Source organism: Panthera uncia, chromosome C2 (genome assembly GCF_023721935.1).
Source record: "Panthera uncia isolate 11264 chromosome C2, Puncia_PCG_1.0, whole genome shotgun sequence".
Lineage (NCBI taxonomy): Eukaryota > Metazoa > Chordata > Mammalia > Carnivora > Felidae > Panthera > Panthera uncia.
In genome coordinates, this window is record NC_064810.1 from 1,618,130 (window position 1) to 1,630,802 (window position 12,673).

The window sequence follows — 12,673 nt, forward strand, 5'->3', positions numbered from 1 at the left end:
GTGTGCATGTGTGTATGGGCGTGTGTGGGTGTATAGGTGTGCATTGTGTGTGTGCTTGCGTGTGAGTGTGCGTGTGTGTATGAGTGTGTAGGTGTGTGTGGACGTGGGGGTGCAAGGGGGTGTGCACCATGTGTGCGCTTGTAAGCGTGCACGTGTGTAGGTGTGCATGGGTGTGGGGGGGTGTAGGTGTGTGTAGGTGTGCATGTGGTACGTGTGCATTTTCCTGCTGAGGGGTCCACCGCTTCTCTTTGACCGTCAGAGGTCTGCGAGCTCGGGCCGAATGCTGTGAAGGTGTCGTGTGAGAGCTGAGTTTTGGGGGACAGACATAGGTGTGTGACTAAGCCTCCCACAGCCAGGCTCCTGGGGGCCTGTCCCGAGGCCTCCTGGGAGTGGGGGGCCTGGAGCCGCGTCTGGGCCCCGGGGTCCCCCTGGATCCCGGCCGACACCGCCCTTCGGTCCCCTGGTCTCACCTCGTCCTGGCTCCCGTCCTCTTCCCTCGACCCAGGGCTGGGGTCCTGCTCTGCCGTCCCCGGCTGGGCTCCCCACCTTTGGGGGCACCTGGGACCCTGAGTGGGCGAGGAGGAGGGGCAGCCAGGGACGGGGTGGAAGGCGGGGGGACCCCAGGTTCTGGTGGCAGCGGCCGAGCCCACACCTCAGTGCTACATCCCAGGCAGGCACAGGGTCTCCCTCTGTGGGCACCTGATGTCCAGGTGACTGAGGGTTGTGCTGACTCCAGTGGCCCATGTGGGGTTTCTGTGAGGTTAGGGATCAGCTCCACCGGGGAGAGGACGGGGTGGGAGGGCTGGGGCGGGCTGCTCAGAATGGGAGGGGGTAGAGTAAATCATTTCCCGAAGGCTCAGCCTCTGGCCTCTGTAGCAACCTGGGTGGAGCTCCCTGCCCTACAGTCGTGGCCATGGCCGTGGCCGTGGCCGGCCTGCCCTGTGCGGCAGCAGGAGGCCCAGGGCAAATTACGGTCATCACCTGGGGCTTTCACGAGAGACGGGAACACTGACCACGGGCCTTGCAGACTGTTCCGAGGATGCCGCCTGCTCTCCGGGGGTGGGAAGGACCTGTGTGCACCCCGGAGGAGGCCCCCCACCCGTGACGAGGGCCACCGGTAGTTCAGACTCCAGCTGACTCCACAATCGAATGTATAATTCAAACCCCACTTCCCGGGGGGGTCAGGGAGCCAGCAGAGCCCGGCTTCCGCGTGAGCCCCCGGCCCGGGTCCCCGGCGCGGCACAGACGGACAGACACGTGGCCCGTTGGGATATATCCACTTTTTCTTTTTCCGCGAACCTTGAGTTGCCCTGAACAGGCGCTTGCCCACTTTCGCCGCTGTGCGGGGCCCACAGGGTGGGCTTCACGGGCCGCTGTCCAGCTGCACAGGTGGACGGGAAGCCCGGCTCTTTGGGTTGGCTACTTGGCTGCTAGCCCGCCGCACTTGGTCAAATGTTTGTCAGCCGGCTGTGACGACTGCCCACCACCTTTCTTGGGACACTTGCCTCTTTATCACTGACTTTTTAAGTTTATTTATCTTGAGAGAGAGAGAGGGAGAGAGAGAAAATCCCATGTGGGCTCCACATGGTCAGTTCAGAACCCGACGTGGGGCCTGATCTCATGAACCGTGAGATCATGACCTGTTTTGAGTCTGTCTTCTTGGTATTTCCTTCCTTAGTTTTATGCTCAGAAGGTTTCCTGACTCAGAGATACACTCTTCTGGTTCTGTTATCATTTTATGTCCCCGAATTCCACGGAGTTTACCCAGCCTCTGGTGTGAAGGAGGCCCCTTCCTGGGGAACCCCCACTTCTGCTCATCCCCTTTGAAGGCTGGGGTGCAACCCACTCCCTGTCTCTGACTCAGCCCCGGGCCACGAGCCAGGGTCACCCTGCCCCCCCCCCCGCCCCCCAGCAGCACCGCTGCCATCTTGACCCTTCTTCCCCAAGCTGCTTGGCGATCATCATACCAAGGTCGTTGCCTTTTCCCAGGAAGCAGGTCCGATCTGTCGATTTTCGCTTTTTTGTTCGCTTTTCCCATTCATGACTTCTGCCCTCGTCTGTGTATTTCCTGCCTCCCTTACCAAAGCTTTCCTGCTCTTTCCCCCACCTCTGCGTTTCCGTCCCCGTACGTGCACCTGTCCTCACCTGCAACCAAAGCACATCGGGCATCTGTTTTCACATCCCATCCTGCACAGAGGGTTTTCACCGCACAGAGGTGGAATTGCACAGAGGATGTTGTCTGCAAATATAATTTTGACTTCCTCTCTGACCTGAGAGGTGTTTATCACATTGTTTTAAAATTTCTTTTTTTAATGTCTTTTTATTTATTTACTTTTGACGTTTATTTATTTTTGAGAGAAAGAGAGAGAGAGAGAGAGAGAGAGCAAGAGCAGGGGAGGGGCAGAGAGAGAGGGAGACACAGAATCCGAAGCAGGCTCCAGGCTCTGAGCTGTCAGCACAGAGCTCGATGCAGGGCTCGATCCCACGAACCGTGAGATCACGTCCTGAGCCGGAGTCGGACGCTCAACTGACAGCTATCCAGGTGCCCAAAGTTTTATTTATTTAAGTAATCTCTGCAGCCAGCGTGGGGCTGGAACTCACGACCCTGAGGTCAAGAGTCGCATGCTCTCCTGACTGAGCCAGCCGGGCGCCCCTGAGCTCTTTAAAATGTCTAGTTGATACGTGGGAGGGTGTCTCGTCTTCTTCCACATGCTGAGAAACTGGCCCTTGCAATGTGTGCCGTCAGACTTCGCGGGGTGAGGTGGGCAACGGTCGACGTGCCTCGCAGACACTTTTGTAGGGCTGGGGGTCCAGGGAGCGTACAGGCCCTGCGTCCTCTGGCCTCACTGCGCTTTCTGTGCCCTGGGTCTGTCCGGAGCCTCCGTGCTCAGCAGGTGGTGGCTCCAGCCGCCCCCGCGGAAGCCAGCTTCTGTCCATTCTGTGTTTTTATAGAACGCAGAAGCGACTCCATATCCATACTCTGCCTTTTGGTTTAAGAAGGCTGGTGCCTGTTTCAGATCCCTGGTAGACATGGGCTTTTTCACCATGAAACAGCTTTGAGTCCGCAGGCTCCGGGGATGAGTACCGCATGGGGGGGGGGGGGGGGGCTGCCTCCCATCTTTGAACTTCCTCGCCAGAGCCTTCCCCCTCGCCCACCCTCCATCACCTGATTTGGGCCCGTAAACCCAGGTCGGTGGGTTTTCTGACCCCACAGGCCTGAGCCGTTCTGATGGCCAGTGAGCCCTGGGGACCTGGAGTGGCCTAACGTGAGGGTTTGTACTTTTGCAAAACCTTCATCTTTTGATGTGATGTGGGCCGGGAGGGAACGGTCAAGAAAGAATTCTTAAGACGTTTTCTGTGCAAGAAGGTGGTTTTATTAAAGCACGGGCACAGGACCGTGGGCAGAAAGAGGGATACTGGGGGCGTCAGGAACAATTGGTTATATACTTTTAAGTTGCGTGGGTAGAGATAGAGGAAGTTTCCGAAGGGATTTTCTTCTTCATTTTTTAAATGCTTATTTATTTTTGAGAGAGAAACAGTGTGCGAGTAGGAGAGGGGCAGGGAGAGAGGGAGACACAGAATCCGAAGCAGGCTCCAGGTTCCAGGCTGTCAGCACAGAGCCCGACGGGGGGCTCGAACCCACGGACTGTGAGATCACGACCTGAGCCGAAGTCGGACGCTCAACCGACCGAGCCACCCGGGCCCCCACACTTTTTTTGCCTTTTTTTCCGCCTCCTCTTTGACGGGAAACCTGATCTGACACCAGCTTACTGTCCTGAGTCAGACACTGTGCACTCCCTCGGCATGCTGCCCGAAGTTTTTTTCTTTTTAATGTTTCTGCTTTTTCTTGTCTTTTACCAAATATGGGTTGTGTTTGTGTGTGAGAGATTGGGGAGAAATGTAGCGTGTCGTTCTTCGGATGCTCCCTGCCCTCTCACCTGGCTGTTAAGGGCTTTACTCTTGCCAAAGGAGACCCTGGTCAGCTGCGTCCACTGGGTGCCTCGGGGCCCGGGTCTCTGGGTCTGGGGGGGCCGACCCTGCCCGTGACTCGGGAGTCACCACTTCCTGCAGTTTGGACCCAGGCTGTGCCAGCAGCCTCCCCGAGGGCAGAGTCCTCACAGTCGTGGAGGGCCTGGGGTAGCTCAAGCTGCCTAGACTTCGGGTTTTGCACCGGAGGGGCCGTGCTCGGGTCCGGGTCCGGGTCGGTGAGGCCTGGGGGCTGCTAGAGCAGGGTGCCCGCGCCTCAGGACTCCTGGCTGGGCCCTGGAGCCTGGGGTCCCCCTCCTTGCCCTGCTCAGCCGGGGCCTCCCACTTGCCCTCCAGCTCCCGAGCCAGGGTCCTGACGAGTCGGGTGCCCATGGGTGCTGGGTGCCGGGGTGCACTGGAGTGCTCTCCAAGCCTGCCCCCACCCAGAGCTGCGGTCTCACAGGAAGCCGAGGCAGTGTGCCAGGGCGGCCATCAGGGCTCGGGCACCCACACCCTGTGCTGTAGCGGGAGCCGGGCTGCAGGACTGCGCTCAGAGGGGGCCCGGTCTGTGTGGCTCCAGGATGCTGGTCTCAGGCGAGGCCTGGCCTCTGAGGGCCAGTCCTGCCTGCCGGGCAGGTGCACCGCAGCCCCGCCCCCTGAGGCCCAGGGAGGAGGGGGCTCCACCCGCCCCCACCCGCCCGAGGCTGAGAGGAGGGCTGGCTGCGGGCCAGAGCCACCCTGTGTCGGGGCACCCCGCCCACCCCGCTCCCACCCCACCAGGCTGGGGGACACGCGGGTCCTCCGTGGCCGCCCCCATCTCCTGCAGGCCAGGATCGCGTGGAGAGAGGGCAGCCACAGCCCCCACCCGGCTTCCTGTGGTCAATGTCAGGACATCACAGCCTGTGGGCCGTCTTACCTCTTACCGTAATCAAGGCTCCCTCCCTCTCTGTGGGAGGAGTGTGTCGGGAAAACGGGAACCCAGGTTTACATTCTGCCGCTGGTCTCCGTTCCCCATGCGAGGACCCCAGGAGCTCTCGTGCTGGTTGTTGTGAATGTTTGGGGTCCAGTCTGTGGCCACAGGAGAGCACTTGCCCCTTCCCCGGGGCTGTGGCACGGGCTTGCCCTGAGGGAGCGCAGGCATGGTTGGGCACTTGGGGAGGGTCTCCACCCTCCACTTGGCCTCCTCTTTAGGGGGCCGCTACCCACAGACCGAATGTGCCTGGGGCGGTGGCCAGGTCAGCCCCAGGCTGGTCTGCACCGGCGGTCAGCTGTGGAATTTTGGAGGGGCCAGATGGAAACCGGGACCGGCCTCGCCTGAGCCCCACGCACCCACAGTGGGAGACAAGGGGCTTTCTTTCGTGAACGGGCTTGGCCGCAGTGAACTGAAAACTGCTGCCTGGGCCCATGTGGCCACTGCTATGACCCAGGAAGCCACAGTGCCACGTGGCTTCTGCAATTTTGACCCTGAACAGGAAGGATGGAGTGTTCTGTTTTGACATTTCTGGGTCCTGATCATAATATTGGTGGGGACCAGGGAGCAGGGGCACCTCCAAAAAGATGGGAACTTGAGACTGGACGGGGCTAATACGCACAGGAACACCGCCACGGGAGCAGGGGAGCCCCGGCTGGTTCTCCTTCACCCAGAGCCTCTGGGTGCAGAGACACGGGTTACAGGGGTGCAAACGGGGACCTACCTACAGGCCGCATCTGAGCCCAGCAGGCAAGGCAGGGACCATGGGCCCTGGGTCAGGGCCTCTGCTGGCCCCGAGGTCACCCTCCTGGCCGGCCACCACCAGGCAGTGTCAGGGGGCGGGGAGCCCCAGGGCCTCAGAGGCCTGCCCTCGGGAGACGAGCCGGCCTTCACATGACGTTCTGGGTGGGCTGTACTGATCTTTTAACGTTTATTCATTTTTGAGAGACAGAGTGTGAGCCGGGGAGGGGCAGAGAGAGGAGACACAGAATCCGAGGCAGGCTCTAGGCACTGAACCGTCAGCACAGAGCCCGACGCGGGGCTCGAACTCACTCACAGACTGTGAGATCACGACCTGAGCCGTAGTCGGACGCCCGACCAACTGAGCCATCCAGGCGCCCCTGGATGTTTTCTTCTGGTAGAATGCGACCCCCTTCCTGCCTGCTAGCTCCCGATTCCTGGCTCCCCTACACCTTGTTTGCCTTCTTGGTCTGGTGGAAAGACCACGGCCAACTGAGGATTTCTGAGACCTGGGGCATCGGTGCTTTGGGCCCAGCCAGGATCCGGCACCCCCAACCCGGGGCGCCTTCAGGGGAGGGTGGCATCCTGGCGAGGAAGGTGTTGCCCATCGGGCGGTGGGTTAGAAGGTGCCGGGTCTGCCTTGAGGAACCAGAACGAGAACCTGAACACCCGTCCCCAGCCTCGCCCCAACGACCTTGTATCTGGGAACATCAGGACCCGGCAGTGTCGGGGCCCTGTCCACGCCGAACGTCAGGTGCTGGGTGTTTAAGGACGGCAGGTGTGCGTCAGGAAACACAGAACGCTGGCGGCCTAGGGCTGTGGCCTCGGACAAGGCAGCAGTGGGCTCCGCAGCACCCACTTCCCCTCCCGCAGGGGCGTCTGAGCAGGGCGGCTGGCTAGGCTGGCTCCCGGCAGGTGCGCCCATCATGCTGGTTCTGCAGCTGCCAGGAGGCCCCGGGCCAGCCCAGGCTCTGCTCTGAGATCGGCACTCAGTTCACTGAGGACTCGGGCACACGGTGGCCGCAGCCCCCATCCACGGGTGCAGCCTCACACATGCAGTGTGCAGTGTGTGTGTGTGTGTGTGTGTGTGTGTGTGTGTGTGTGATGGGTGCAGCGGGGGGGGGGGGGGTGTCCCGGGTGTGCGCCTGCGTGCACACGTGTCCCTGGAGGGAGGCCCACTCCCTGCTCCTCCCTGGAGGCTGGTGGGCTCAGCAGTGAGCCCCACGCCGCTCAGGCCTCCTTTCCTGCTGCCAGCACAGCCCGCCTCGGGCACTCGGCCTCTCCCGGGGGCTGGCCACCCCGGGGCAGCAGGCACAGGGCCTTCGGGCGCCGCGTCTGTGGGCCAGCCAGCCGGAGAGTCTGGAGAGTGTGGGGTCCGAGGCCCCGTCACTGAGACCCCTTCCGTCCCCAGGACATGCTGTGCCAGCACTTCCCGCTCCTCACCCTGGTGGGTCTGCTCGCCCTCTGGTCCGGTGAGTTCCGCGCAGGCAGGGCCATGCGGTCCGTGCCGGGGGGGGGGGGGGGGGGGGGCCCCCCCCCTTCCCCCCCCCCCCCCCCCGCATCCTCCAGGGCCGAGTTCCAGCCTTGGAGGGGCGGCGCCCCTGGGAACAAGTCCCAGGGACGGGCCTCAGTCTCCCTGCACTCCCCCTCCCGCGAAGCCTGGTTTCCTCCCACCCCTCCTGGTGCTCCGGCTGCCCCTCCTCCCCCACCCACCCCCTGACCCGCACCCAGCTCCGCCGCCCCGAGTGCCCGTGGCTCCGTGTGGGGTTGGCCAGCGCAGGCCGCCGCTCACGGAGCTGCCTCATCTTGCCCCCAGCCCTCGGCCAGCAGTGTACCAAGTTCAAGGGCAGCAACTGCCGGGACTGCGTGGAGTCGGGCCCCGGCTGTGCCTGGTGCCAGAAGCTGGTAAGAGCCGCCTTAGGCTGCGCCCGCCGAGGGCCCCCACACCTGGCCTGCCTTTCCCCCCTTCCCACCCCCCCGCCGGGCGCCCTCTCTCTGCCTCTGGAGCTGCTGGCACCCAGGGGCGCCCACCCCTCTGTTTCCGGGGGGACGTGGGGGGGGGCAGGCACAGCCCAGGGGCACGGGACTGTCAGAGGGACAGGTAGACTTGGCCGCACCCCGGGGCAGCCCCAGGGGAGGCGGACCCCTGCTCTGTGCCCCCTGCCCAGGCACGAGCCCTGACCACAGACCACAGACCACGAGGAGACACACAGGGAAGTGGACACAGCTTTCAGGGGAGAAGTTGTGGGCGGTTCTGTGTCGGGACCTTAACTCCTCCGCTGCGTTTTTTCGTTTTTATGTTTTACCCATAATAAGACCTCCAGGGCACAGTCCCTAAATTGACAGTTCCTGTCCCAGGCCCACCCTCCTCCTAGAGAGAACCCCTCCCTTGAGGGACCCTCAGCTCCTGACCACATCCTCCTCCCCTGGGACGCCCCCAGCTCCTGACCGTGCCCTCCCACCCCGGGGGACCCCCAGATCCTGACCGTGCCCTCCCGCCCCGGGGGACCCCCGGATCCTGACCGTGCCCTCCCGCCCCGGGGACCCCCGGATCCTGACCGTGCCCTCCCGCCCCGGGGACCCCCGGATCCTGACCGTGCCCTCCCGCCCCGGGGGACCCCCGGATCCTGACCATACCCTCCCACCCTGGGGCACCCTTAATTCTTCATACTTCAAGGGTCCTTAACCACAATGCGTCCCCTCAGAGTACCACAAAACACTTTTCCAAGGCTCCACACTGCCCGTGGCACCTCATCACCCCTGCACGCTCTACGCAAAGTTTGCCAGTTGTTCCAATAATGCCTTTGATGGCATCTCCCTCTGTCTGTGTGGTGACCCAGGGTCACGCTCTGCACGTAGGTGTTCTGTCCCCCTAGTCGCCTCCAATCCAGGGCGCCCCTCGCTCTGCGTCATCACGTCATTGACATTTCCCCGGAGTTCAGGGGAGCAGGTGTGTGCAAGCCCTCAGCGTGGGCTTGCCCGGCCTCCCCTCCGATTGGGCCCAGAGCGTGCGTTTTGGCCAGAGCCCCGCCCGGGACTCGTGCTGTCACCGCGTCCCAACACTGGTGATGCCAGTGTGGACCGCCCAGCCGAGGGGGCGACTGCCCGGCGTCTCTGCCGTGATGTCATTATTCACTCCTTGCGGTTAGTAAGTAATTGTGGGGAGATGCGCCGAGGCCAGGAAACATTCCACTCCCCGCCAGGCTTACACCCGCTCAGGTTGGCACCCATAGGTGATTCGGGCACGAATCACTTGTCACTTGGAGGGCTGCCAAGTGGTGGCGTCCACTTCACGGACTCCCGCAACGGCTCCTACAGTCTCTTCTCTCTCATCAGTGTGGACCCCGTAGATTTTTATTTTATTCAATAGCTTTACAATCTATCGCCGTCATTCTGAGGCTCAAATGGTTTCACATTTGGCCACTGGGACCCTTCCCACCCCCCCCCACCCCCCGCCAGCCTGTGCCCTCATCACTTTTTTTGAGCACTTTCTTACTCCAGAACAACCAGACGCTCCAGGCCCAGCCGCACTCTCCTGGCCCCAAGGGTGGGATCAGACATTGCTCTGAAGGTTCTGGTTCCCTTTCTCGAGAAGCCTGCCTCCGGATAGCTGCAGTACACGTCCTCCTTTTCTCAACCCTACGAGGCGGGGGCAGCGGCTTCCGAGTTGCCAGCCCGCACCCCGGCCACCAGCAGCCTACAGAGAAGTGGGGTGTGGTGGGGTCTCTCTGCTCGGATGCGGCACGGCCACAGCCCGGGGGGGAAACCTCTGCCAGCCACTTGGATTTCTCCCTTCCCTTTCGTGGGCTCGTTCCGTTCCTTGGGGATAGAGCTGGCCTCGCTTCCTTCCACGGGGATCCCGTTTGGGACTCTGTCTGTTCCTGTGGATTTCGCTTTATGTCTCAAGTACTTCACGCACCGACAGAGCTCCAAAGGGACAGACAGGCAGCCCAGGAAGCGCCAGCCCTCGTGGCCCCTCCGTGGCCCCGGCTGTACCGGGCCGGCCTCCCGCGTGGCCGCCTTACCCTTCCTGAGCCTCCTTCTGTGAAAGGAGCAGAGAGCCGCACACCTGTCTTTAGCGTGTCCTCCCTTGGTGCCACCGAACGCGGGCCCTTCTCCTGCCCCGTGCTGTCAGAACCCAGGGGTCTTCGTGGGGTCGTGAGGACACTGCCCTGGACCCAGGGCTCCCCGGGTGCCACGTGCCTTTTCTCAGGGCAGAGCCTCCGATGAAGGCTGCTGAAGGGCGTGGACACCCCTGCCGGGTGCTCCCGGCTCTGGGGCTGCTGAGGGACCCCGCCATGGGCCAGCCGGGGGCTGGAGACACCGGTCCTTCCGTCATCTCTGCTGCCGGAGGCAGTGGAGGGCAGACGGCTGGTTCCCAGACCGGGGGGACGTAGGATCCCCACGGAGGGGCCACTGGAAGGCAGGTGTCTTCCTGGCTGCCCAGCCTCCCGCCCACCCCACCCCCACAAGGACACCTGTCTTGAATCCCAGGTGGGAATAAGGCGAGTCAGCCTCCTCGAGTGACCCCGAGGGCCAGTCTCATGCAGCACCCACAGTGTGGCCCCCACATTTTCTCCACCCTCCTCCTGACTCCTGACCCCCGATCCCACCCCCAGAACTTCACTGGGCTGGGGGAGCCAGACTCCGTTCGCTGTGACACCCGGGAGCAGCTGCTATTGAAGGGATGTGCAGCTGACGACATCATAGACCCCAGGAGCCTGGCCGAGACCCACGACGACCAGGAGGGCGTCCAGAAGCAGCTGTCCCCACAGAAAGTGACACTCTACCTGAGACCAGGTAGGCGTGGCCTCGGCCACAGACGAGGAGCATGCGTGTAGGTTGCTCTGGGTGCCAGGGCCGACCGATGGCACAAGTGTCCATGTGCCAGGTCGGACAGCAAGGTGGGCAGGAATCCAAGGACGGTTGGAAACCCCAAGGATGGAGTCTGAGCACCCCTGTGGCCCCATCCCCTCTGCCTGCAGGAGGGCGCCCCCACACCCACCACCTGTGGCTATGTGCCTCTGCTCTGCGTCCTTTCCAAAAGGGAGAAGCAACCATCTGGGAAACACTCTTCTGTCCCACTCTCAGAATGCCAGGTGCTCTTGGCAGAGCAAAGGCTCTGATAAGTCCTGTGGCCAAGGAACTCGAATGACTGTTTAAATCAGTGTTGCTCAAACTGACTTGACCGCAGAACCCTGTCAGTGCCCTAAGAAGTGCCCTTTGGGAAGGTGGCTGTGGTGGAAGGCGTAGGACCATGCAATGCACAGGCCAGGGCAGGACGGGGTGGAGTCTGTCCCTCAGCCTCACCTCCGTGATGGCAGTCCTGCAGGGAGCTGGGGGCTGGAAGCGGGACAGAGAGACAACTCAGTCACGCCGTCCCTGATCTTTGGCGATTTATTGAGCATCTGCTATGTGACGGGGCGCCCTAGGTCTGGGACAAATAAGCCAGCAATCACATGAGAACGTGTTGTGACTCAGACAGGGGCCAGAGGGGACGTGATCGGGAAGGGGGCCTGCACCGGGATGGCTGGGTTTGCCCCATGCTGGGGGCGCAGAGCGTGGCTTGCAGGGACAGCCAAGTAGACGTGTACCTCGACAGCGCCTGGTGAACGAGCGCTCAGCGGTGTGCGTGTGTCTGAATGCTCCATCTAGCTGGGCGCCCTGTGACTCGTCCACGGGCCACGGAGAAGGGGGCAATAGTGAACATTTCGGGACCTGCGGGGGGCAGGTCAGTGCCCCTGAGATGCCTTCTCTCTGCCCCGTCCCTACCGACAGGTCAGGCGGCTGCCTTCAACGTGACCTTCCGGCGGGCCAAGGGCTACCCCATCGACCTGTACTACCTGATGGACCTCTCCTACTCCATGCTGGACGACCTCATCAACGTCAAGAAGCTGGGGGGTGATCTGCTCCGGGCTCTCAACGAAATCACCGAGTCGGGCCGCATCGGTGAGGCTCCCCCCCTCAGTCCTGGCCGGCCCTGCTGCCCCGGGCCTCTGCCAGGCAGGGCACTGGGGGGGCTTGCCAGGGCCCCACGCAGGCCCCCCGGGTGCTGTCAACGCCATCCAGCCCTCCACCTCCTCTCCTTCCTTCTCCTTTGTTTTCTGATATGTTCAAAAAACAAAACCTCTACCGTGCTACTCATTAAAAAAACAAATAGTCAGCAGAGTAGGCCGGGGCCGCACAGCAGTCACGCCGGCAAAGACAGAAGCCGGCAAACCGGCAGCGTCCTGACCTGCACCGACTCACTTGCCACGTGCGAGTCTCGGGCACACACGTGCATAAGGCAAAGGAGACGCCTGACTCCCCCGTCTGCCTCCTCCCGAGCCGTGTGCAGGGACGCACGGGCACACCCTCCATCCGTGCACATGCGCTCACACGCCGTGCGTGCACGTGCTCACACTCGTACACGATCACACTCGTGCACACGTGCCCTGCTGCGCAGTAGGAAAACAGAGGCTCCACGGCGGGCTTCCTGCCCACCCCACTCGTCCCGCCCACCCCTCAGGCTTCGGGTCCTTCGTGGACAAGACGGTGCTCCCCTTCGTGAACACGCACCCCGAGAAGCTGAAGAACCCGTGCCCCAACAAAGAGAAGGAGTGCCAGGCGCCGTTCGCCTTCAGGCACGTGCTGAAGCTCACCAACAACTCCCACCAGTTCCAGACCGAGGTGGGGAAGCAGCTCATTTCCGGAAACCTGGACGCCCCCGAGGGCGGTCTGGACGCCATGATGCAGGTCGCCGCTTGCCAGGTGAGGCCCCGCCCAGCCCGGGTTCCCACACCCCTCCCAGGGGAGGCCCCTTCCACCCCGGGTCCCCAGACCAACCCCAAAGGGAGCCCCCCCCCCCCAGCCCCCGTCCCCAGACCCTCACCAAGGGAGGCCCCGCCCAGCCCGTGTCCCCAGAGCCCACCCAAGGGGAGGCCCCGCCCAGCCCCCAGAACCCCCCAAAGGGAGGCCCCGCCCAGCCCGGGTCCCCAGACCCACCAAGGTGAGGCC

General features: G+C 62.7%; 1 protein-coding gene across 1 annotated transcript in view; it reads left to right on the forward strand.

Moving 5' to 3' along the window:
• ITGB2 (integrin subunit beta 2) overlaps positions 1-12,673 on the forward strand; it is a 23,844-nt gene that overhangs the window by 900 nt on the left and 10,271 nt on the right. Inside the window, exons 2-6 of the mRNA XM_049627722.1 lie at positions 7,089-7,149; positions 7,494-7,582; positions 10,297-10,477; positions 11,456-11,626; positions 12,186-12,427. Of these exons, the coding sequence (XP_049483679.1) occupies positions 7,092-7,149; positions 7,494-7,582; positions 10,297-10,477; positions 11,456-11,626; positions 12,186-12,427 (741 nt within the window). The 5' untranslated portion in view covers positions 7,089-7,091. The remainder of the gene's footprint in view (positions 1-7,088; positions 7,150-7,493; positions 7,583-10,296; positions 10,478-11,455; positions 11,627-12,185; positions 12,428-12,673) is intronic.